Source organism: Nasonia vitripennis (genome assembly GCF_009193385.2).
Source record: "Nasonia vitripennis strain AsymCx chromosome 4 unlocalized genomic scaffold, Nvit_psr_1.1 chr4_random0008, whole genome shotgun sequence".
In the NCBI taxonomy this organism is placed as follows: domain Eukaryota; kingdom Metazoa; phylum Arthropoda; class Insecta; order Hymenoptera; family Pteromalidae; genus Nasonia; species Nasonia vitripennis.
Window position 1 is genome coordinate 46,482 of NW_022279644.1, and position 24,962 is coordinate 71,443.

At 36.3% G+C, this 24,962-nt stretch overlaps 2 protein-coding genes across 2 annotated transcripts in view; both read right to left on the reverse strand.

Annotated features, from left to right (window-relative positions):
- The window catches only part of LOC100117088 (protein wings apart-like), a 270,210-nt gene that overhangs the window by 16,720 nt on the left and 228,528 nt on the right, over positions 1-24,962 (reverse strand). The window contains exon 9 of the mRNA XM_031930082.2: positions 23,294-23,382. Coding sequence (XP_031785942.1) covers positions 23,294-23,382 — 89 coding nt within the window. The remainder of the gene's footprint in view (positions 1-23,293; positions 23,383-24,962) is intronic.
- LOC116417343 lies at positions 14,838-17,718 on the reverse strand. The gene is made up of 2 exons (XM_031930063.1): positions 16,220-17,718; positions 14,838-15,507 (listed from the first exon to the last, which is right to left on the reverse strand). The coding sequence occupies exons 1-2, from the start codon at positions 16,754-16,756 to the stop codon at positions 15,235-15,237; spliced, it is 810 nt and encodes a 269-aa protein (XP_031785923.1). The 5' UTR covers positions 16,757-17,718; the 3' UTR covers positions 14,838-15,234.

Here is a 24,962-nt window from a genome sequence, read left to right on the forward strand (position 1 = left end):
ACTCTGCATAATTTTTCGCATGATGGTTGCATCATTTTCAGTTGCTTTGAATGGTCCAACTACGTCTAAAATATGACCATTGAGAGCGACAATTACCATTGACTTTATCTAATGGCGATGCATGTGCATGCTATAGCACGCTCTTTGAAAATCATTATTCTAACTTTTCTGTGTGTGTATATATACGTTCCATCCTATATTGTAATCAAAGCTAGTGTTGCTTCTTGCAAAAAAAGTCGACAAGACATGTCAGTGCGCATATTTAAAAGCTATTCTCGATTCAAATTCGAAAGACCTACATGATTGGGTGTGAAATCTTTATCGAGAGCTTCCCGTGCACTTTTCATCAGCCTTATTGCAATAGACCGCTTTCCATTAACTAAAACTTCAGTGATATGCTGATCGGTGTGACCTGTTTTCAATTTTGCAAGGTAAATTGCGAGCGAATGTGGCGTTTTTCACTGCCATGCAATGATAGCAACTAATTCAAAAGTTCTGAGAATTTTTGTTTGCTCAAACCAGTCCAGTGATTTACAACACTTTCTTCTAAATCTTCGAAGTAATCAAAGTTTACAGTGTAATGCCATTGACCGCTAATAGAATTTTGCAACATATCGAACATATCAGTCACTTGATTTGCCATTAATATGTTCGATGTAGTCTTTGGAACTTCAGACCACTTGCACTTGTTGTGTTTATCGCATACACGTGCCTCGCTCGGAATACGACGTCGACCAGTACGAAAACCAAATATGCATGCCTTCTGACTACAAGTTGCTCCTTCAATGTCCAATTTGATGAAATGATCATCAAGAGATTCCATAATGACAGAAACTTTTTCTTTCTTATGAGATTTCTTATAGAAGCATATGCATGGTAAACAAATTCAGATCTGTCTGGTAGTGTTCTTGTGGATGTTACGGTTTCTTGTTGAAAAAACTCTAGCGATTCACGGGTTTGTGAATGCTTTCAAGCTGTTTATTGCAAGAACTTTCCACATGAACCACAGTGGTTCGTATCAAGGCCAGTAGCTGTTTCGGGGGTGACCCCGTACCGGTAACTGGACCTCCCCAACCAGTACATTCGTCGCTCGTTGATCTTCCCCTGCGGGACGAACTGCAGAGGCCTTTTTCTTTCTGAATTTTCCTGCCATGACGGTGTAGTTAGCATCCAGGGACATGGCCAGAATGACAAATTGTACCAATGTTGTTTAAGGCATTATTTTGGCACAATCTGTTACCCCCATCACCACGAGGAGGTGCCCTAGATGCAGAAAAATTGAAAGATAGTACTTTTATGCTCTTACTAATGTATATTCTACGCTCTTACAGACTACAGGTAACTTTATGGACGAAAAGGTGACCTTTTCTCAGCACTAGATTGTTCTGATAGTGAAGATGTTATGAAAGTATTAATCATGTACATAATTCTTTCCCATTTACATGCAAAATCAAAGAAAAACTGTTTCGAGATTTAAAAAAGACAGATAAATGCATTTGATGTGAGCGGGCCTGTTGGGGGAAAGAGGTTGGGGCGGCAGAGCACTCCGCGAGGATTGTTATTCTGAGGATAACATTTTCCGCTCTTTCAATTTCCAATAAGAAAAATGAGTGTTAAGGCGGTAATTCTCGAAAAAATCACTATTTACATCTCCGCGGTACGCTTTTCAAATACAGTTGTTATCGTTGTACGTTTTAATACAGAGACAAACCTATAGATTTCCACCGCTAGCACCGTGCCAAAGTAGGTGTCAAAAGCTTTAAAAGTATTCTTTGATTATCTTCTTACGATAAATAGAACAAAAATAATGGAATTTTCAGTGTAATAAAATTGGTTTGGCCGAAATAGGCACGGTGTTATAAAAACCATCATAACCATCAGTTGGAGTTCTCCGATTGGGTTGTGCCCATGTAACTTTTTGATCTACTATTGATGCCCAACATTTCTAAGCAGGTCCCATCTCCGCTCCTCTGGGGCCTAAACTGTACAGGGTTCTTTTCAATATATTTGACGAAGCATATCATATTATGTTACCAATACAATTACATTAATTTTAGCTTGGTTTTCAATTGCTAATAAATTACCACTGGCAAAATAAATTTGGTAAAAATATATTATTCATGTTTGCAAAGACTTTAATGATAATGCTGAAAATAAAGCATCAACATTTATGAATGATATTTTAATTAATGAAAATTATAGTTGCTTCGATTTTGGTTTACCAGAACCTCAACTTGACCAACATTTTTCTCAGACTGAACATCAATCAAACTTTACCGAATACATAGAAATTTTCAATTCTTCTGCACGGAAAATTAGACAAAGATCAAATTTACATTTTTGATTATGTAACAAAATCATGTAGGGATACAATGATATTCATTGATGGACCTAGAGGGATAGAAAAACATTTTTGTATAACACTTTAATTTATTATTTTTCCAAGCAAAAAAAAAAAAAAAATTATCAATGGCTTTGACAGGCATAGCAACAAGTATGTTACCTTGCGGAATGACTAGTCATACAACTTTTAAACTACTGGTAAATTAAGAAAGAAAAGAAAAGCTAAATTAAAGTTGAGAGCATCACAAGTGCTTGTCCTCGGTGTCGGACTTAGACTGAAGACTGTCCTCCGCTGAGGGCATTACAATACCTCGGAGACGCAGTTTTTATTATACCTACGGCTGATCGCGGGCTGTTGATATCCAGATATGCGATGCGACGACGCGGTCGAAGCGTGAGCGGACGGACCCATCATTAATGGCCCCCGCCGCCTACCTGGACATCATAAAGGGCGCGCGCTCAGCGGAGCGCGCGTCCTTTTTTAATCCCTAATGGCCGTGTTTGTTGCACATTTTTTTCCTAGTAAAAAACGCACCGCGTCTCCGAGAGTCTTATCATCATAAAAGAGCAGACGCGTTGCCGAATTTGGCGATGAACTCGGTGCAGCGTCTGCGCTTGGGTTTTCCCAGCTATAATAAAATAAAACTATCCTAGAGCTACGCGTATTTCTAAATTAAAATTATGTCAGATTTTAGCAAAAATCCAACAAAACTTAACACTACGGCGCTACAGACTCGGTTTTTCATTCGCAAGCTTTATTCATAAAGTTATATGTAATAGTTTTTTGGGACGACATCCCCTTAACATATCCGTATTCCGTGAAGTTTATCATATGTTTTTCCTATAACTTAACATCATCATCATCTATTATATTAAGGGGATTAACGTACCCGTTTGCCGTAAAGCCTCTCATATCTTTTCAATTACTTAACATCCTCTTCCTTTATATATCCTCTATTACATTAAAGGGCATACAAGTTGAAAAACCAAATTTTGAAGCCTTATATCTTTAAAACTAATTGGTTTCATAAACTGACCAAAAAAAAGGATCAAGGTACTATATAATGCTAATTAAATTCAAAATTTGAACTTGATTATTGCCTTTAACTCCAGTTATCAGGTCACGTAGAAAAACGACTTTTTTCAGTTGTTGATGTATTTCTCAGGATCTCCCCATGAAATAGCTTTAAATTAAAGTGCTGTATAGTGTAACGGTCTTGACTTTTGTGCACTGCGAGCGACGCGCGCACAAAAAATATCGTGAATAGGGAGTATATAAAAAAGTGATCAACTCCGAACCATTCAGCGAGCAGCAGCGGCGGACTGCTAGGGGAAGCGGCCGCAGTAGCAGCGCCGGCAGACTGGAGGGGAAAGCGCGCAACAGTGGTTCGGAGCAGTAGCACGTTGCAGGATAAAAGGCGCCTCGCTCAGCTCCTCTCAGTCTCATTCGCTCAACCGAGCTCGAACGGAACGGAGCATTAAGGAACGGAACGGAGCACTACTCCAAGTAGATTTCAGTCAGAGCAAACTTTTTGGACGCGAGTTAATGCGCTGGTAAGACGTTCAGTCCCTTATACTTGCGGATCAAATTAAATTAAAATTTCAACTGTAAACGTAGCGAACAATAAAACTATTTGGATCATACATATATATTGTAACGTGTTGAGCACCGCGGCTAACACGAAGCGGTATGAGTACCTGCTTGCTGCGCCGCTGCGAGAGTACGTAGAGTCGCGCGCGCGATAGAAAAACACGTGCGAAATTCGAAGGCGCGAGAGGGACGGAACGAGGGAGCGCGCGGGCTAGTCCAGTGAGGAGGACAGATAGCTTTCGGCTCCCGAATTATAAACACGCGGCTTCGCTCGTATCGCGAAAGTGCGTCTATCGGTGTTTCGCGGTACGTGCGGCGTAGAGAAAGGAGTGTGTGCTAGTGCGTTAGGCTGATCCAGGCCCTGCCGAGCGGTCCAGCGCTAGACCTCGACAATTGGCGACGGCGTCATCGAGAAGACCAGCAGAAGGTTAGTGTGGATGCGCGCAGTGCTTGAGAGAGAGAGATTGTGCGCAAGGATACCACCTGCGTGGTGCGAGACGCGCGACCTTCGCGGCGAAACACGCGTCGAGCGCAAGTACTCCGGCTTCGCGACGAGTCGCAAAGTTGTTGCGACTCGTGCATTATTATTATTTTGTCTCCCGACATATTGTAGATTCACGTTTATCTCGCGAACCTAAATATAACCTTAGTCCTTTTATTTTAAGACTTTTTGTTATTATTTAACGACCGCCACCTTGCTAATTCCTTCCCGCGATTACCGCCGCCTACGCGGGCGTTGAACAAGCAACTTCAACGCACCTGAGTAGCCGAGCACGCACTAGAAGGTGCGGGATCAACGAGAAGAAGCAGCGGGATAAGCTGCATTGCAACGCGGGTTAATCGCTGGCGTTGAGGTGCTATCCGCCGCAACGTGGGATAGCGATCTCATTCAACGTCGTTTAGGCGAATAATCGTACACCCCGTTACAATATGGGACGTTCCACGTCAAACGTAACAAAGCTCTGCCCAAAATTCCTTTTGATCTAAAAATTTTTAAAAATATGGAAAATTTAGTATTTTTTATGTACTTTCAATTAGTGAGCGGCGTTTTTTAAAAATTTTTTCCCAGACGGAGCTACGCGTTCCCTAACCTTAAAAAATTATTACTTTACGTAATGATCAAGCTGTAAGAAATCACAGGGGCTCAGAAAAATTCTAAGCAACGACTATTTCCATGTATTTTGAGCTGCCGAACAAGAACCCGACAGTATTTTTTACCGATACCTCAAGCGTTCGTCCCTAAGCTCCAACCCCCCCCCCTCCCCAAATTTATTGTTCACGCAGTTGAGAGGTTTATCCTGTGATCGGCGCGGGAGGAAAATTATTGACAGAGAGTATTTTTATGCATTTTGTGCTGCTGAACACGAAACCGGCCGTCTTTTTTACCGATACCTCAAGCGCTCGTCCCTAACCTCAAAAAATCAGACAAAATGTCTTTTTTACGCGGTTAAGACATTTACATCTAGAGGAAAATCATTGACGAAGGCTATTTTTATGAATTTTGGTCCACTGAATTTGATCACGAAGCTAAATTTTATTTTTTTACTTTTACTTCAGTGCACTTAAATAATGTAACTGATTACTGATAATATAGTTTATACTGTGCAATTTTTTTATTGATTCCTATGATAGCTCTCTGCGTTTTACAGGGTTGCGACTGTCTTTATTACAAAGCCCGCATTACTTTATTTTTTAAGTTTTTTAATTATTACTTTTATTTTTGTATATTTGTATTATTTTGTTGAACATATTTTAAATTCAATTATTAATATTGTACTATTGATAATGGACTTGGTGCATTAGAGTATCTAAACACAGTAATTTTTTTGTCGGGAGAAACTAAAAACGCATGTCCTTCTGAAATTTTTGCAACAGACGGTGCAGCCGAGAATCTTTTCTTTAGTGATCTTGAAGTTTTTTCGTAATCTATTTTGGAATAGTGAAAGAATGTTATTGTTTGGAACTTTTGTCTCGCCCAGTCATAAAGTTGTTTTAAATTTAAAATCGCTTCCGTAGCTTTGGCCTGCAATCTGGTACGAGTAGCTTCCCTTTTTACCACGGCTCCTACTCCGTTACATGAACCCTTTCCATGAGCAGTAGCATGAAAATGCCAATCCGCCATTATTTGGAAATCTGACTCATGATTAACCAAGTTCATCATTTGATATCCATGTTTATAGTGCTTGTTAAGTGACAACTTTATCGATTCACATTTGAAATAATAATTTCAAATGTGGGATCGATAAAGTTCTACACGTATAAAGGTACAGCGAGACTCAAGGCCACAAAAGTATCAAGTGGCTAAGAATTTCGCTGACCTAAACAACTTCTCCGCCAACGGCTAAAGGCGCACGTGCGGAGCTACGTTGCAGTTTCGGCGCGCAACTAGTTGCCAGGTCCCGTAAGGCCTAATGAGTGCAACAAGCGTCGACACTATAACGCGGCTAAGGGGAAGTAAGCTGGCGACGACGTGGGAGGTCCGGAACCTCTTCCGAACGCTCTCGAACCACGCTGCTCTCTCACTCCGTGATCGGGCATAGAAGCCGGCGGACCGATAGATTTCGAAGTTACATTCAGATTTTTATTCAGAGATTTAGATTTGTTTTAGTCAAATTCAATAGCGTTCATTTCCAAGATTCAATCTAAGAGAATTTCTCACATCTGTACAAAATTTCTTTGGAAGAAAATATACAATCAGATGGTCCATAGCCTTTTGTCATTTTGAATTTTTCCAAAACACCAATTCCAAGTTTCTAAAATAAAAGGGAGGAAAAAGATAGAACAAGGAAGAGCAACCCATCTAGGAACTTCTTCAGCTAATAAATCCAAGGTAAGCTTTTTCAATATTGATTTGGACCACCACCAAAAAGGAGAGAAGACATTTATAGGCAGGGACACGAATCCTGACCAGCTTCCTCCCTGGACACCTCTAGAGCGTGTCAGATAGTCAAACTCGCACAAAAGGGGAAACTCTTCAAGTTTCCACCTAACAGTGCTGCTTTGCACCATCTGTGACGTATATAATCTTATTCATTTTTGGGAATCTTTTCTTTATTTCAGAAATAATCTTTTCTTGTAAAATATAAGAGTACGACTTTCTACAAGATGAACAAATCATAGCTGTTTCAAGTATATCTGAATAATCTAACAAAAATTTTTTTGAAACTTTGCGAAGACCTATGTCTATTAATATTAAATGGATTAATACATCTGTCAACATGAACTGTTGGAAAACAATGCTTTGCAGTAGACTCAGAAATTATAAATATTTTAGATGCTTCAATTAATCATGGACAAGTATACAAAAGCTATATCAGCTTAAAAGTTAATTGTGTCTGCTTCAAACTAATTTTTCTGTCATTAAAATTACCATGTGGAAAGTAACAGCTAATAAATTTTGTAGAATTTGAAACAAAACTAAACTATAGAGAAAGATTCTGGACTACACAGTATACAAAATAATATTATTTTAAATATACTTGAAATCAAAATTTAATAAATGAGAATAATAATCTAAACTTTGATTTAAATATTTTTTAAGAATTCTAGGTAAAACAACGTGTGATACAATTTTTACTAAAACTTTACCGTCAGAAAGTATATCAAAGACAAGAGTAGCGTCTGCAACGTTTACACAGTGATAGCAAGTACAACTCAATTAATATCATTAAAAAATTATAAAACTTAGAATAATTTTTAAAGTTTAGAATCTTTGTTGGTTGCATTGGACAGCAGATGAAGTTGTTTTGATGAGAAGGTTTTGTAACCTATATTTCCAAATAAACATACATAGCAACGAAGTATCAAAATATTATCATAGTTTGATAAAACGCGTTTTATGCAAAACATATTTTAAGTATAATAGTTAAGTAATTCCTATAATAGGTAACATAATTTAGAAATATTTTTATATTTTTTATAAAAATTCAGATTAGAAAAATATGTTTACCGCAAGCGAAGCTAGACCGAACGCGCAGGTGCTATGAAATTATCTTTTAACTTGTATCCGTTTTTTTAACAAAAATGATAATGCTATTTATCTCTTGAAAAAAAATTAAGTAAAGTAAACTAACTTTACTATATGTCGTAATATTTAAAATTAAAATATAATTAAATATTTTGATATTTTTTACAATAAAAATTCTCATTAGCAAGTATCAAAATATTACCAAATTTTGATAGTATTAAGTATACTGCAAACATAATATCTTATTGGCAATAATAATGATAAAATAAATAATAAATATGTTTAGTGAATGTTTTAATGTAGCCCTAACATGAAACGGTTCTAAAAACATTTTAAAAACTTTTAATACCACACTTTGAAACGCTGGAATCAAAGTTTAAGAAATATTGGAAAAAACGATAAATAAACGATCGAATGTCCACACTTTTTGGATTTTATTAATTTGATAAAACGTTTATTTAATGTTATAAAGATGTACACTGTAAATTGTTATAAAATTCTAATAAAAATAGTTAATCACTATAAAAGATTGTTTCTATTTAGACTATGCTTTACAGTTTTTTACAGAATCATACACTTTTTACCTTTTTTTTTATTTATTTCTATTATTATATTTTTACATTGTTTTGCAGTTAATAACATTTCTAAATCTGATAAATTAAAAAAATTTTAAACTTTAAAAATGTTATAAACTGCAGAAAAATAAAAAATTAGAAAAGAGTTTGATTGCACAAAATGTGAAATACGTAAAAAAAATATAAAATATAAAAGTGTAGAAATCTGTAAAATCTTGTAAAGCATGCTTCTTTACTGTTCTCTACCAATTTTAGTATAATTTTATAGCTTGTAACGAGGAACAACGTCCCTCGCCACGCCGGTAATCGAGGCAGAATAGAGTGTGACGAAATACGGCGGCATTAGCTCGACGTACAGAGCGCGCGCCTAGAGATCTCGGGAGCGCCGGATCGATTCTCGGTCCCGGCGTCTCCTTTTGTGATTTTCTCCACTCACATCAAAGTCTCACCCCGTTACAAGCTAAACAGCTAAATTTCTTTTTTATTTTGGTAATTTTTAGAATATCCCAACTAAGGCTTTTCAGAATAAATTCAATTACGACGCGGGCTTTGTTCTGATTACTTATGAAGTTTAGTAATATTTGGTCATTATGAACGCCATATGGAATTGACGTAATCGAGTTAATTAAATCAATAAATTTTCTAAAATGACAGGTATCAGTCCATTTCATCTATTTATTTCTTTGAATCCATGAATCAGTATACACAACCAAAAATGTTTTTAACAGGTATAAAGTAAAGTTACGTCCATCTAATTATTTAGGTTTTAAAGACATTTGGTTTTAATCGAATGTACTTAACTAATAGAAACCAAAAGAAATAAGCTTCGTGTTCAAATTCAGTGGGTCAAAAGTCATAAAAATAGCCTTCGTCAATAATTTTCCTCTAGTCGTAAATTTCTTAACCGCGTAAAACATACATTTTGGGTGGTTTTTTGAGGTTAGGGACGAGCGCTTGAGGTATCGGTAAAAAATACGGCCGGTTTCGTGTTCAGCAGCACAAATTACATAAAAATACTCTCTGTCAATAATTTTCCTACCGCGCCGATCACAGGATAAACCTCTCAACTGCGTGAAAAATAAATTTGGGGGGGGGGGGGTTTGAAGCTTAGGGACGAACGCTTGAGGTATCGGTCAAAAAATACTGTCGGATTCTTGTTCAGCAGCTCAAAATACATGGAAATAGTCGTTGCTTAGAATTTTTCTGAGCCCCTGCGATTTCTGACAGCTTGATCATTTTGTAAAGTAGTAATTTTTTAAGGTTAGGGAACGCGTAGCTCCGTCTGGGAATAAAATTTTAAAAAACGCCCCTCACTGATTGTAAGTACATAAAAAATGCTACAATTTCCATATTTTCAAAAATTTTTAGATCAAAAGGAATTTTGGGCAGAGCTTTGTTACGTTTGACGTGGAACGTCCCACACATGTATATATATATATATACAGGGTGTCTGAAAAGTTCCGGAACGGCATGATAACATCCGAACTAACAAAGGTAAAAAAAAATAAAAACACATGGTTGTTAGGATTTTTTCCCAGCTATCCGATGGGAACCTTAAATTTGACCTTGACCAAGTCCTTCAAGGTCATTTGAACGTCAAATCGATTTTTTTAAATAGGACATCCTATTTTCGACCCCGGAAATGAAAAGAGCGGAAAATTTTACGTTCAAATATGGTCTAAAATATATTAAAATTTGACCATGGAAGGTTTGGACAAGGACAAATGCAGGTTTGATACGATAACTCGAAAATCAGAACTCGTAGAGAACAACATTTAAAACGTAATATTCATAATAATTATCCAGCTATTTGATGGAGACCTTGGTTTTGACCTTGACCATGACCCTCCTGATGATTTGAAGGTTAATTTTTTTAAATAGGACCACCCATTTTTTTGTCAATTAAGGCAGTTCTTGGTTTTCTCCAAACAATTAAGGCAAAAATCTATCCAACCAATTAAGGCAAAACTTGTTGTTGTCCAACCAGTTATGTAAGACCTGGTGTTATCCAAGCAGTTAAGATAAGACTCGGCCCAACCATTTAAGGTTAGATGCGGTTTAATCAATCAAGGCAGGTCTTGGTTTTTCCAACCAATTGAGGCAAGAATCTGTCGAACCAATTCAGGCAAGACTTGGTGTTGTCCAACCAGTTATGGCAAGACTTGGTGTTATCCAACCAGTTAAGGCAAGACTTGGGTTATTGGGTTTGTCCAACCAGTTAAGGCAAGACTTGGGTTATTGGGTTTGTCCAACCAGTTAAGGCAAGACTTGGTGTTGTCCAACCAGTTAAGGCAAGACTCAGTCCGACCAATTAAGGAAAGAATTATTTTAGCAAATGTTCAAACTGATGACCTTCGGTTTCTTGACAGTAACCTAATCGATAATAAAAACTATGAATAGAATTTTGAATGTGTTCTGCCGAAATCAAAGTGCTTTCATCAATTATCCTTTGCCGTAATTCAACTAAATTTTGTGGCTTAGTTTTATAAACACGATCTTTTAAGTATCCCCAGAGGAAGAAATCTAGAGGAGTCAGATCAGGTGATCTGGCGGGCCATTCGATAATACCTCTGCGGCCAATCCAGCGATCAATGAACACAGTATTCAAATACTGTCGAACATTGCGTCCATAGTGAGCTGCTGCACCATCCTGCTGGAACCACGTGTGTTCAAAATTGGCTCCCGTAACCTCTATAATTCTAGGAACGATTTGCATCCGTAACATGTCCTCATATCTTGCTGCATTTAAATTACCCTCTATGAAAAAGGGACCAATCAATTGATTATTCAATATTCCAGCCCAAACATTTAATTTCTCGGGATATTGGGTTTTGTCTTCGCTCATCCAGTGAGGATTTTGCTGAGCCCAATATCTGCAGTTATGCCTATTCATAGTACCAGTTAATTGGAATGTAGCTTCATCTGAAAATACTATATTGAAGGCAAAATTGGGATCTTCAACAATCCTAGACATCATTTCTTCGCAAAACTCAACTCTCCTATCAAAATCATCTTCATTCAGCTCTTGCACAAGATTAACCTTGAATGGATGGAATTTGTTAGTTTTTAATATTTTCTGAATAGAAAACTTGCTTATTTCATGTTGTTGAGACATTTTGCGTATTGAAGAATGGGGATCCTCTATGAGTGACAATAAGACATCTAGTGATTTTTCTTCATTTGTTGCAGTAGACGGTCTTCCAGAACGAGGACGATCTTTTACACTTCCTGTATCATGAAACCGTCTGACAGCCCTCGATACTGTAGATTTAGAAATTGGAGTAAGGCCAAGTCTGAAAGTTTCATTGAAGAGAGTTTTGGCATCTTCGTAAGATCGTCTAAGTTCACCCCAGCCTATCATCATCAAAAGTGAAATTCTTTCTCTTTCATTAAGGCGTTGCATGTTTATATGCAGATAATAAATATGCACGACTGCGAAAAATGACAAATTAACTACTGAAAAATATTCGACAAAAAAATGACCAATGAACAAGAAAACACTATTTTCAAGACAAAATTAGAGAAATACTTCTTTTCCAGAAAAAATGTTGTCAACCTCTACATATCACGAGATACTAAGAAATAAAAAATGAGCTTTGGTAAATTGAAATTGGATAAAAGATGACTGAGATTGAAAAGATTAAACGAAGAAATTTTTTAGAAATTCTTGATTAACAATATCTCTGATGGTCAAATTAAAATTTAATTTTAAAAATAGTTGTATGGTTTATTATGAACCCTTCTTTAAATTGTTAATGTTCATTATTCATTTAAACAAGTCTTGTCCATTTAATAGAAGGTTTAAAAATTGACACGTTACTATTATTATTATTATTATTATTTGTGTCAAGAAAATTTAAGCAATTAAAAAGTGAAAGTAGAAGTGGAGTAATTTGAGTCTACGGGGTGAAAACTATGCTGAAGCAGTTTAGAAGTAAGATAATGATAACTAAAAAATTTATAATGTCAGGGATGTTCAACAATGGGGTTGCTTGACTATCGGAATAATTTTAGTTGATGATGTAGAATTTTGCGATGAAGCAATCAAGTTAAGTTAAGATTAAAATTGGATACGTTTTTAAGACGCAAAATTATCCGCGATTTAATCTACAAATGACCTTGAAGGTCATAATCATGAATATTGTGTCTTAAATAATTTTCTCTACGAATTCTGGTTTTCGAGTTATCGAACTGAACCTGGGATGAACCTTGTTCATGACCTGCAAAAGTCAAAATTTAAAAATGGTCAAGACCCTATACGAACGCTAAATTTTCCATTCCCTTCATTTACGGAGTCAAAAATGGAGGGTTCTATTTAAAAAAATCGATTTGACCTTCTAATGACCTTGAAGGTCATGGTCAAGGTCAAAACCAAGGTCTCCATCAAATAGCTGGATAATTATTATGAATATTACGTTTTAAATGTTGTTCTCTACGAGTTCTGATTTTCGAGTTATCGTATCAAACTTGCATTTGTCCTTGTCCAAACCTTCCATGGTCAAATTTTAATATATTTTAGACCATATTTGAACGTAAAATTTTCCGCTCTTTTCATTTCCGGGGTCGAAAATAGGATGTCCTATTTAAAAAAATCGATTTGACCTTCAAATGACCTTGAAGGACTTGGTCAAGGTCAAATTTAAGGTTCCCATCGGATAGCTGGGAAAAAATCCTAACAACCATGTGTTTTTATTTTTTTTACCTTTGTTAGTTCGGATGTTATCATGCCGTTCCGGAACTTTTCAGACACCCTGTATATATATATATATATACACATGTGTGGGACGTTCCACGTCAATGTTTTCTCAAAATTTTACCATTACAAAGCTTCCTCTAGGAGCAAAAGAAAGAAGAGCTTAAATGATGGCAGTAACAGGCGAAGTGCTGGATGTAACAGCACACACACACACACACGCGCACACACAGATATATATATATATATATATATATATATATATATATATATATATATATATAATTAAAAACATGTTTTCTACTGGATTATATCATTATAATTGTCGATTCGATGCAAATATCTACCTGATCAGGTGATAATTAGATGATTTTTTTCAGTAGAGTAAAATCGAATATAATAGGAAAAAAATTGAGAGCAACAGTAATGATCCCAGAAAACTCTGGGCCTGCATAAATCACAAAATAGGCAAAAGTAAGAATAAATCTGACACTAATATTAATCAGTTAAAAATTGAAGATAACATAATAATCAAAAATAGGAGTGAAATTGCTAATTGAAAGAGTTATTGGGTGAGGTCAAGCATCATTGCTCTCACTTTATTCTCTAATGTTCGATTGAACCTTTCAGCAACTCCATTGTGCTGCGGTGTATCAGGACACGCTAATTGTAATTCAGCGCCATATTTATCCAACACATCTTGTGTAGCTTGGCCCGTGAATTCTGTACCCCTGTCGCATCTGAGAAAACAGAATTTCTCATCAGATCCGACAAGGTTACGAAGGCTCTTAACAAAGGATTCGATGCAATCAGGAACATCTGACTTGTTCTGTAAAGGGAAGGCTAAAGCTGCTCTTGTAGCATCATCTGTCAAGACCAGAACGAATTTATCTCTCCCGGGGTGAGACACTGGGCTAATCGGCCCCATAGTGTCGCCATGAATCACCTGCAGGGGTTTATTCGCTCTCAATCTGATTTTTGTGAAGGGCAACCTAGCACTATTTGCCTCCAAGCAGATTTTGCAATTCTGTATGGTTGTGTCTTTGTTTATGGTGTCAAGCTTTATCAAGTCACTGTAGGACTTTGCTAATATCAGTAAATATGATTTCGATACATGTCCAAGTCGAGTATGCCAAAGCATTGCCTCAGACATGTCTTGATTAGAATTTTTAAAAGGTTTCTTGGATTCTATAATATTGCAATCGAGTGATTCTATAACATGAGTTTTCCTATTCCCTGACGTTTCCAAGAATTCGTTATCTATCCCTTTTTCATTGTGTAGTGTATTTTCTTTAACAGGTTCTATTATTTTTCTAATCTCTTTCTGACTTTCAATAGGTTCTATATTTTTCTTACTCCTAGTATTATAATAAATTTTAATTTCCGATCCTGATCCAGTTTTATCTCGCATATTATTTTCCACTACAAGTCTTATTGACCAAAATGGTTTTTCATATTTTCCTGTCAATACACTTTTGTTCAACTCTGGGTCGTAAATATCTATAATTTCATTGTTCAAATAAACCTCTAGTCCTTGATCTACAAAGCGTCTAAGTGACAGGAGGTTATTTGACAATTCATTCGAATACAAGATATTTTTTAGCAAGTAGGTTTTGCTGTCATTGGTAACTATTTCTGCAGTTCCAACCCCTGAGGTTGTGAAACCACTTTCTTTATTCGCACATTCTATATTCGCCTTGGCTTTATTATTAAATTCGCTAAAATACATTTTGGAATTACTAAGGTACTCAGTCGCGCCTGAGTCAGCTATAAACTTGACTAGCAAACCGCTATTACCACTAGAATTTTGATCTAAGCAAGAATAATTGTTATCTGTACCTCCATAGTTCTCAACGATGGCCTGAAGTGACGAGCCTGAGCTGGTGTTGTTGTTGCATCCAGGGCGTTGCTGAAAACCTGCCCTGCCACGTCCTCGTCCACGGCCTCGGTTGCTCGAGCTCCCTCTGGTTTCTCTCAAAGAGTTCGGATTGGGATTGCCTCTGCCTCTGAAGGTGCCAGAGCCGTTTCCTCTGAAACTATTAGAGCTGTTCCCTCTCGGGGAATTTCAGCGTCCTCTTTTGGATGGCTGCGGATTGGCCGAGCCTCCTTGGGGGCTTTCGAGGTCGGCCTGGCGTTTGCGACACTCGCTCGCAACGTGACTGTCAATCTTCTTGCAATAATAGCATAGGCGTTTGTCTGCATGAGGGCCCGCATCCTTGCAATGTCCCTCCATACTACAACTTCTGCAGATCTGCCGTCCTTGGGCGTTGTGACTGTCACTGGCATAGAAAACTTTAGCCGTTTGTCCTTTGGTTTTACCAATTCTGGATGCCTCAATCTGTAACAGATAATCTTTCAGTTCTCCGCACGACATTGGTTTGGACGTCGTCGCTTTGTACAAGGCATTTGCAGTTACTATTTCAGGTACTGCTTCCGACACAGCTTTAATAAAACAGTCTCTTTTATCCTTTTCAGCGAGTTCACCAGTATCTGGTATACTCTCAAACGCTCTAACTTTCTCTTGAAATTTATCATAAAAGTCAGACGCTGACTCTTTGTCAGGAAGATATATCATTTTTGAAAGATCGTCTCGAGCTGTGATTGTAGTCATACGTGATTCGTATTGTTTGACTTCTTTTAGTTTTGCTAGAACTTCTTTAGGTTCAGAAAGATTTATTATTTTTTTGTAATAAACTGTGTCTATTCTATTAATGATTATATCTCTGACTTTGAACTTGTCATCTGTGACCTTTTGTTCTAAGTGCAAATTGTCAGATTCTAGTTCTAAAATATGAGTTGGATTTTAAGAAATCTTCAAACATTTCAAATTTATGACTCGAGGTTAATTTATAATTTCTGAACATTTGATTATCTATTCCGGAGATTTTGTTTTTTAACTGTTCAGATAAATTCAAAAGGCTGTTCTCTTTTGAACTCTTTTCTTTTTCATTCAGAAGTACTTTGACTTTGTTCTCAATCAGATCATTGATCAACTTCGCTGTGTTACTGTCATAATTAGGATTATTATATATTCTATTTTTGTTACTTACTCGATCTCTGTAGTTCTGAGATTCACTTTCGAATCTTCCATCTCCTGCAAATCCAGTTTTGAGCAGAGCGTTACCATCACGTGATCCTTTCTCAAAGGAACCTTTCGCACCCAATGTTTGTTTACTCTCAGAATCTGAGTCCGAGGGATCCTCTGCTTCTAAGTCCCATCTGCCGTGGTTCCTCTGGTTAAATTGTTCGATGGACGTGCCAAGATTTATGTTTATCGACATAAGATCATCCCTGTCAACTGTCTTTGTAGCCGAGGTAGTAACCGGAGTCGAGGTGAACCGGAGCTGGTTTTGTTTTGGGATGACTTCATTACGAACTATCTTGGGGACAGATTTTGGCCGGCCTGCGCTCCGCGAGTTTGCGGCTGTCTCACCAGCTGGGTGCATGAGACCTGCGAAGCAAGTATCATTCTCCTTTATGGATGTAGTCTTAGCACGAGCTTGTGCAGAACCCTTGATTTTCTCCAGATCAGGTGTTGTCAGCTGTCTGACCATTTCTTGAATGCTGCCAAGTCTGAGTTTAGCCATCAATCATGTCTTGTACGCCTTGTCTCGTGAAATACGCCTGCTGATAATTCAGTTCGAAATCGAAGAATCTTTCGCTGGCTGGCCAGCACCTTTCAATCTGAGCTCTCTCCTCTTTGGAAAGAGACTCGTCGAATCGTCTCAGTTGTTGGTCCGTCCTCCAGAAAAACAAGGATCCATCCGGTCTTCGGAAGAGCGTGACTGTTGGTTCGTTGTAAACATCCCCTGGCGCCTCTTGGGCCTCGGAAATATTCCACTCTCTCAGAATGATTTGACGGAACTCATCCATGTCAGCACCTGTTGATTTGATTAGCAATAAGTATGTTGTTTGGATTTGATATGTCATAGTTTTTCTAATTTATCCTATTCTATTCTATTCTATGACATGTATCCTGTTCAGTTTGAGAACATGAGGCAGGCTCATTCTATGTTTCCAGTCTATTGTGTAAGATGGTCCGGTCTAATCTTACTCTAGTCTATCTATATCTAGTTCTAATATCTATCTCTATACTGTGTTGACTTTTAATATTTTAATGACAAGGGAGTTTAATTTACGATAAATTTAACGTGCCCTTTTTATGTGTCATTTGGCTTGCTTAAGTGAGGTCAAGCCGGGTACGCATTGAGTGGGGCCCTCTCAAAATGCGAATTTAAAAAAAAAGGATTAACTGCAGATTTGATACAACACAGAACGTTTTATAGATAACTATTTTCAATGAACAATATTGAAAAAGTTTAAGTTTGTTACGGTAAAACTTTTATTAAGAAATTTAATTTATTGCTCAAATCAAGGTGACTATCACTTCAAAAAAAATTCTCTGCACATAGTCTATTTCATTTCAATTAAATCAGACAATGACTGGTATTCAAGCGCACAGCTGTAGCTATCTTGTACCGCTGTGAGTCGGTAAAGCGGCGCGCTGCTGTCTATCAGCAGTCAGCCGTTCACCCATGCGAGCTCGCTGCAACACATTTGCCGCGCGAGGAAAAAAAGGAGAGAAAGAGAGAGAGAGAGAGAGAGAGAGAGAGAGAGAGAGAGAGAGAGAGAGAGAGAGACAGACAGAGAGACAGAGAGAGAGAGAAAGAGAGAGAGAGAGAGAGAGAGATCGCCGCGGCTCACGCCTCTGCGCGCCGAGCGCCACACGTCTCGCGCCTCTGCGGTCAAACTCCTGGAGAGAGAGAGAGAGAGAGAAAGAGCAAGAAGGTACCCCTCTCCCCGCGGCACGAGCCCCGTCTCTCTTGCTCTCGCGCGCGGCACGCGCGCGCCGCGTGCATGCAGCGGCCGGTCGCCGCGACGCCACCACGTGCTCTCCTATACTGCCGCGCAAACACCGGCAGCGGCCATCTTGGGCACATTGTTTCCCCCCTTTGGCGGTCTTTCGTCCGAAATTCTCGGAATTTGAACAAAAACCCTCGCGTTTCGCGACGCTATGCCAATGGATTTTATGTCTTCCGATAGCGTTTTAACACTGATTTTAGTTCTTTTATGACTTTTATTAATAAACTTCGTCGTAAAATATTTTTCACTGCTTTTACTTTTCCCGAAAACACTCTATTGTTTTAATCAAATCTCCTTTTCTTATAACGATAAAATCTCACTGATTTTACTTTACATTTTCAAAACAATATTCTAATACTGAATTCGATTTAATTCACTTAAAATTTTGGTTTTTACTTACTCGTTGTCAAGCTACCAAAGTTGAGTTCCTCCATGGTCGCCTTTGTCTCCAGGACTCAGGGCTCAACCTCTCGGCTCCTTGCTGCGCGACAGAGGGTACGGACTTGTGAAAAACACTAGTCCTTGAGTCTCTAGCTGTTGCCCTTTGTCTCGTATTTACACAGCACAAGTCACCGAAAAACGCAAACACGCACGACACGTAGCAGCGGTTACGCGGTGAGCGCGTTCGAACTTGCCTTCTTGATATTGCGCAGTGAAAGCGTGCTGCGCCCATAACCTGAAGGAGTTATTGGGTGAGGTGGTCAAAATAAACAACAGAGCAATGACTATTAAGTACCGAGGCTTTATTAAGAAACTATCTATGGACTTCTATCTAGTAGAGAAAAACTAATAAACGAAGAATTTCGACGTGCTCTCTCTATGAGTACAAGCGCCGAACAACCGGCGGAGCGGGGCCCCGCACGCGGGCAGAGAGTCGAGCAGCGCCGCGCATGCGCACAGCGCTCTAGGCAACCAGTGGAGCGTAGCAAGTGCTGTAAGGCATCAGCCATAATCCAACACTAATAAAATGAATGAGTTTTACTACAAACTTGCAGAAACATTGAGCAACAAAATAACTACACCAAAGGATAGACAATTAGACCCACCTAAAAACAATCCAAAAAAAATTTACATTAAACCTACAAACGAACTTGAAATTATAAAAATAATAAACAATATGAAATTGAAAAAAGGTGGGATTGATAAAATAAGTGCCAAGGCTCTGAAAACAATTGCTCCAGTCATTGCAGACTCTTTGGCTCATGTAATAAATCAGTGTATAGAATCAATTTGGCCTGATATGCTAAAGGTAGCTGAAGTGATACCTATATACAAAGCAGGGAAGAGAAACGAAATGGGTAACTATAGGCCTATACCGTTAATATCAAACATTGCAAAAATTTTTGAATAAATCATACACTACAGGCTTATAGAATTTTTGAGTAAGAATAAAATATTGAGTAAAAAACAATTCGGATTCATTAGAAACATAGGAACTAAGGATGCTTTAAACATGATCTCTAAAACAATATATGAAAACATAGATCAAAGTATACCTATAGCTATTACCTTCCTAGATCTGGCTAAGGCTTTTGATACTGTAAAGCATAAGATACTGTTAGATAAGCTTTACGCATACGGTATAAGAGGAAAAGGCCATTAAATTATTGCGAGTTACTTAAATAATAGAAAACAAAAAGTAAGAATAGGAACACATGCAAGTGACTTTGAAAACATAAATACTGGAGTCCCGCAAGGGACTATACTTGGCCCTTTACTTTTTATACTCTATGTGAACGACTTGCTGACGAATATGCCAGAAAATAATATCCTGTCTTATGCTGATGATACTGCTGTAATAGCTAATGGTGAAACTTGGAATTAGGTAGAAATCAAAATGAACAAATACTTAAAAGAGGTATCAACATGGCTTCGGCTAAACAAACTAACATTAAATATACAAAAAACTGTTTTTATAACTTTTGGAAGCTATTGCGTCAGTGTACCAAAGAAAATCGAAATTAAAATCAATAACGAAATATTAAAGAGAGTTAATGAAACAAAATATTTGGGTTTAATCTTCGATGCAAACACGACATGGGACAAACACATTGAATATCTAATAAATAAGACTAGATATTTAATCTTCATTTTTAGTAAAATTTCCAAATTTATGGATACTAATACTTTAAAAATAATTTACTATGCACTATTTCATAGTTTAATAAGCTATGGAATACTCGCATGGGAAGGTGCATACCAAAACAATTTACAATTACTGCAAACAGTTCAAAAAAGAATTTAAAAAATTATAAATAAAAATACTTTTCAAAGAATAAATCCACTTAATCTACAAGAGTTATTTGCATATGAAAGTCTACGGTACAATTACAAAAATTTCAAAGATCAGTATACTAAATCAACAAGTAAAACAAGAAACAAACTTGTAATACCACCTAAATATAATAAAACTGTGAGTACTAAAAACATCTACATCAAAGCAATTTGCATCTTTAATAAATTGCCAAATGAACTGAAAACTTTAGACCTAAGAAGGAAAATTAATATTAAAAAGATACAAGACTGGCTGAGGAACAATGAATGACGTAGACACCGCTACAACAATACATTGCATGCAATTAAAATTATGGCTTTTATCGAGGATCCAAACAAGAATCCGGAAATGGCCCAGTACTGACTACTAAATTAATATTAAATGTCTGAACTAACATTTGCGCGAAGGGCAAATGTAAATTATACAATAATCGCAAACATCAACGGATTTCCAACTACAATTACAACAAAATGATAAATGCATACCCAAATATTAACGACCGTCTAGACAATATAACAAATGAAATAATTAATGAATGGACCTATAAAACTAAAGATGAAAAAACAAATATCAAATTCATAATATTCGTCAAAGCAACAACCAATGAATTGGAAGTCAAAAAAGACTCAAGCATTGAAAAATATAAATCAATAGAAACAGTCTTCACCAGGATCGACGAAATGGCCGAAGAAAACAGCAATAAAACTAGGAAAAAGGAAGCAACATCTGCACCAGGACAGAAGATCACAGAATCAGCTAAACACAGAATGACTTATGGCGATATCAACTAACTAGGATCTAACAAGGCATTTTTCTACTTTGATAGAGGTATAAGAGGTAAACAGGTTTTCATAAATTCAGTCTCCTCACTCAAGCACCAATCGCCTTATAAAGATATAGTAATAATAGATGGGATAGTTTTTACGTCAGACTGTAAACGTGATTCATCAAATCAGCATAATGAGATGTTTTCACACTACCGAGAAATCTGTGCTGTTGGACTTACGTGCCCAGCAAGGCTCAGCACAACAGAAAGGATGTCTTAAATAAGAGAAAAAAACGCAACAACAGATAGATTTATGACAGCAAGACAAATGTTGGTAAGGAGATGGTAAAACTAAAGTGCAATGACTTTAAATTATTAAATTATAGATATAAAAAAAAAATTAAGTGACAATACAAAATATAGAATCTCAAATCGTGCAATATAATCTATCGAAAAAAGAAGTATAAATAACATTAAGTTAAGAGTACAACATATAGAATAAATAACGTAAAACTTTAGTACATTTTTAGTAAATTTAAATAATAAATAATATAAATTATTTTTCTTAAGTAAAATAGATAGAATATATAAAATTTGTATGTTTCTTTTCCAATGATTATATTCTTGTTAAAAAATTGGGCATAGGAGTCAAATAGACCCTTATACCCAATTTGAGTGTGAATGAGTAAGTATGATGGTATAACCATTGTCTGGAAGTCCGACATGGAAAGTGCGGTCATACAGAGTGAATGTTTTGAAGTAGAGTATGGTAGTTAGTATGGCTGGAGGTTTTTGGCTGTAGCGTATACAGCTAAGCTAACCAGCATTTTGTTACTATCTTGTTATTTTTGTTAATCCGGACCTGCGAATAGGGAACATTGTTTTCCTCTGCAGGATCGCGGCGTTATGATGAGTTATTGTATTAATAATTGCTGCATTATGACAGCCTGCGAATTTTATATGTAATTTATGTAACACTATGTAAATTATGTATTTTCTGGAATACTAAATAAATAATAAATAAATAAATATATGATTCTCTGTGAAATCGAAGATGAGAATTTTAATTTTCACGTAAACTGTACATATATACCTGACTCCCGAAAAAAAATTCAGCGCGATTTCTTTATTCGGCTTCGAGTTCTAACTGGTCCAAGTTGAGGTTTCAAGCAATGTTTGCATTGTTTGCCTATTTTCAATGATTTGTAGTTTATAAGGGATGCATTTTTAACTAAAACTATCTAGATACCTTTTTTGTGAAATTTTCTGAATTTTTCAATAAAAATACTTTACCCTATATGTATATTAAAGCTACCTTATTTGCATTTTAAACCTAGAACTATTAAAATCTGAATGTTTAATCCGGACTCCGACAACCTCAATACAGTATAGAGATACCTTTTTATAGTACAAAAGTAGCTGTACAGTTTTAGAATGGGCCTGATCTTCTACAAGAAGTTATGTAGAAAAAAAAACACGATATAATGGCTAATAAGTGGTTTTACATTTAAATTTATGATCGAGTACATTTTATGACTACCGATACCAACATGTGTCGAAGGATTCTTTAAATAAATTATTACACTCGGGGAGCGTGGGGTAGTTAGGTTTACGCATTTTTGTGCCATCGTCTTTTTCAGATAAATGATTGAGCTCAGAGAGCGTGGGGTAGTTAGGTTTAAGCATTTTGCTTTTGGTTTTTTATTCGCTTCGCTCGCTTTTCTTCGATGTGCCGAGGGGTTGCTTAAATAAATTATTGCACTCAGGGAGCGTGGGGTAGTTAGGTTTAAGCATTTTGGTTTTGGTTTTTATTTTCTTTGTTCGCCTTCCTATGATGTACGGAGGGGTTATTAAAATAAATTATTACACTCGGGGAGCATGGGGTAGTTGGGTTGGGTTTACGCATTTTTATGCCGACGTGTTTCTTTAATAAATGATTGAGCTCGGAGGACAAGAGGTAGTTAGGTTTAAGCATTTTGCTTTTGGTTTTTTATTCGCTTTGCTCGATCTCCTTCGATGTGCCGAGGTGTTGCTTAAATAAATGATTGCTTATTAGTTTTATATTATATATATATATATATATATATATTAGATTACATAGTGCTATAAGTTAGTTAAAACTTGAATTAAAAAGTAAATAAATAATAATAGCATTATATTTTTAAGTATATTAAATTTAAAAAGCAAAATTTATATTAATAATAATTATGCAAAACTCACTTCATTATCCATTATTAAATATCCAAGAAGTAGAACCACATATGCGCTAATTAAGGTATGTTCCATATGGCGTCCAGCCTTTTGTAATACTGTAAAAAGTAATTGTACTCGATTACTTATATGATTTACTTATGTGTGCAATATATAATTTTTATAAAAGTGTTAATATTGTGTGTGAGTGCTGTCGATTAACTCGTATTAGTAAGAAAGTTAGTGAATTAGATTATTGAAAAAAATTAAATATATCGTCAATATTAGAATAATAGAAATATTTAACTTAAAATCACAGCTGTCGTCATAAATTTTGAATCATACAAAAATAATGCTATGTATTCATACCACTTGCAGTGCTTTACAATTTAGGGGATCGCGTCTGATAGCAACCGATTAGACAATAGTATTAATTGCGGCGTGTTCACAGTAGTGATAGTGCTTGGTAAGAACAAGAGTGCAGCCTCGCATGATATATGTATACATCGACTGCTAGAGCGAGCCTTTCGAGTGCGAGATCTAACTGAGTAAAAGTACCAATAGGGGGACGCTTAAGCATCTAGCAAACATATTCCTTCGAATATCAATATTTAAAATTTAACGAAGTAATGTTTTACTATTAGAAAGAGCATTTTTATCAACAAAAAATAATTAAAACATGATTTGATTGCATGTGCCAATTGCTGACCCATGTAAAATATCGTAAAACAGTGTCCGAAATTCCCAGTCCCAATACTTGGACCACGTATTTATACTTTTTATTCAATATCATGTTCTAAATAAACTTTGGAAAATCTCAAATTTTCGAATGAAGAATGTTGTTTACAGCATAAATTGTCATTAAGAGTATAAAGGAATACCAAATACATGTTTTAATAATTGCATGATTTTCTAACCTAAAACATAATTTTACTTTCATATCCCAACATAGGACCGTATATATAAGGCCAAGTATTGGGCATATATTGTTTTTGGTGTACTAGTAGATGATCACTAATTTATTTTATGAATAGTAATTCTTTTTTCGCAATTTAGCATTTGTAATACATTTCTGAGCATCGAAAAATATTCCGAAACTCGCGGAAGCGAAAATCCATCACATATTTGTCTAGAAAATGCTTAATAGCAAAGTCATATTTCTTAGCAGAGTCACTAAGGAGCTACGTGTAAAGCTGAAAGTGCAGTGCGCGGCATTTTAATATTTTTGATGATTGTTAAACCCTTAATAAATGTAATAGCCTTGGCCTAATATGAAGTATTAACTGTTATAGATTATTATGGTCAAGTAAAAATGTACCCAAGAAATACATATACTTTATAAAATTAAAATATTGCTCAAGTGTCTCACAAGGAAAGGTACCCAACCCGAACTCACCGATTTTGATGATTTTCATATATGTTGTAGAACATAAAAAAATAAGAGACACGTATTTTTTTTTATCGGCTAATTTTCACTTTTAAGGGGTAAAAACCTCCCCTAAAGTTAACTCCCAAAAAGCGTTTTTTTTAAATATCTCGGCTTAAAATTAATATTTTTCAATGAAACAAATTGGAGGTTATTTCTTACAAAAAGAGCAAGTATTTCATGGTGATTTGAAGAGTAAGAGAAGCATTCCCTATTTTTTAGGGGTTGTAAATATATATTTTTTGGCATAATTTTATAATAAAAATGTTTAAA

Excerpts from the sequence above, each read along its gene's own strand:
- LOC116417343 (XM_031930063.1), bottom strand. The coding sequence starts at position 16,756 with ATGGCTAAACTCAGACTTGGCAGCATTCAAGAAATGGTCAGACAGCTG. Across the intron at positions 15,508-16,219 it reads CTCAGAACTACAGAGATCGA|ATTGAGGCATCCAGAATTGG; the intron begins GTAAGTAACAAA and ends TATCTGTTACAG.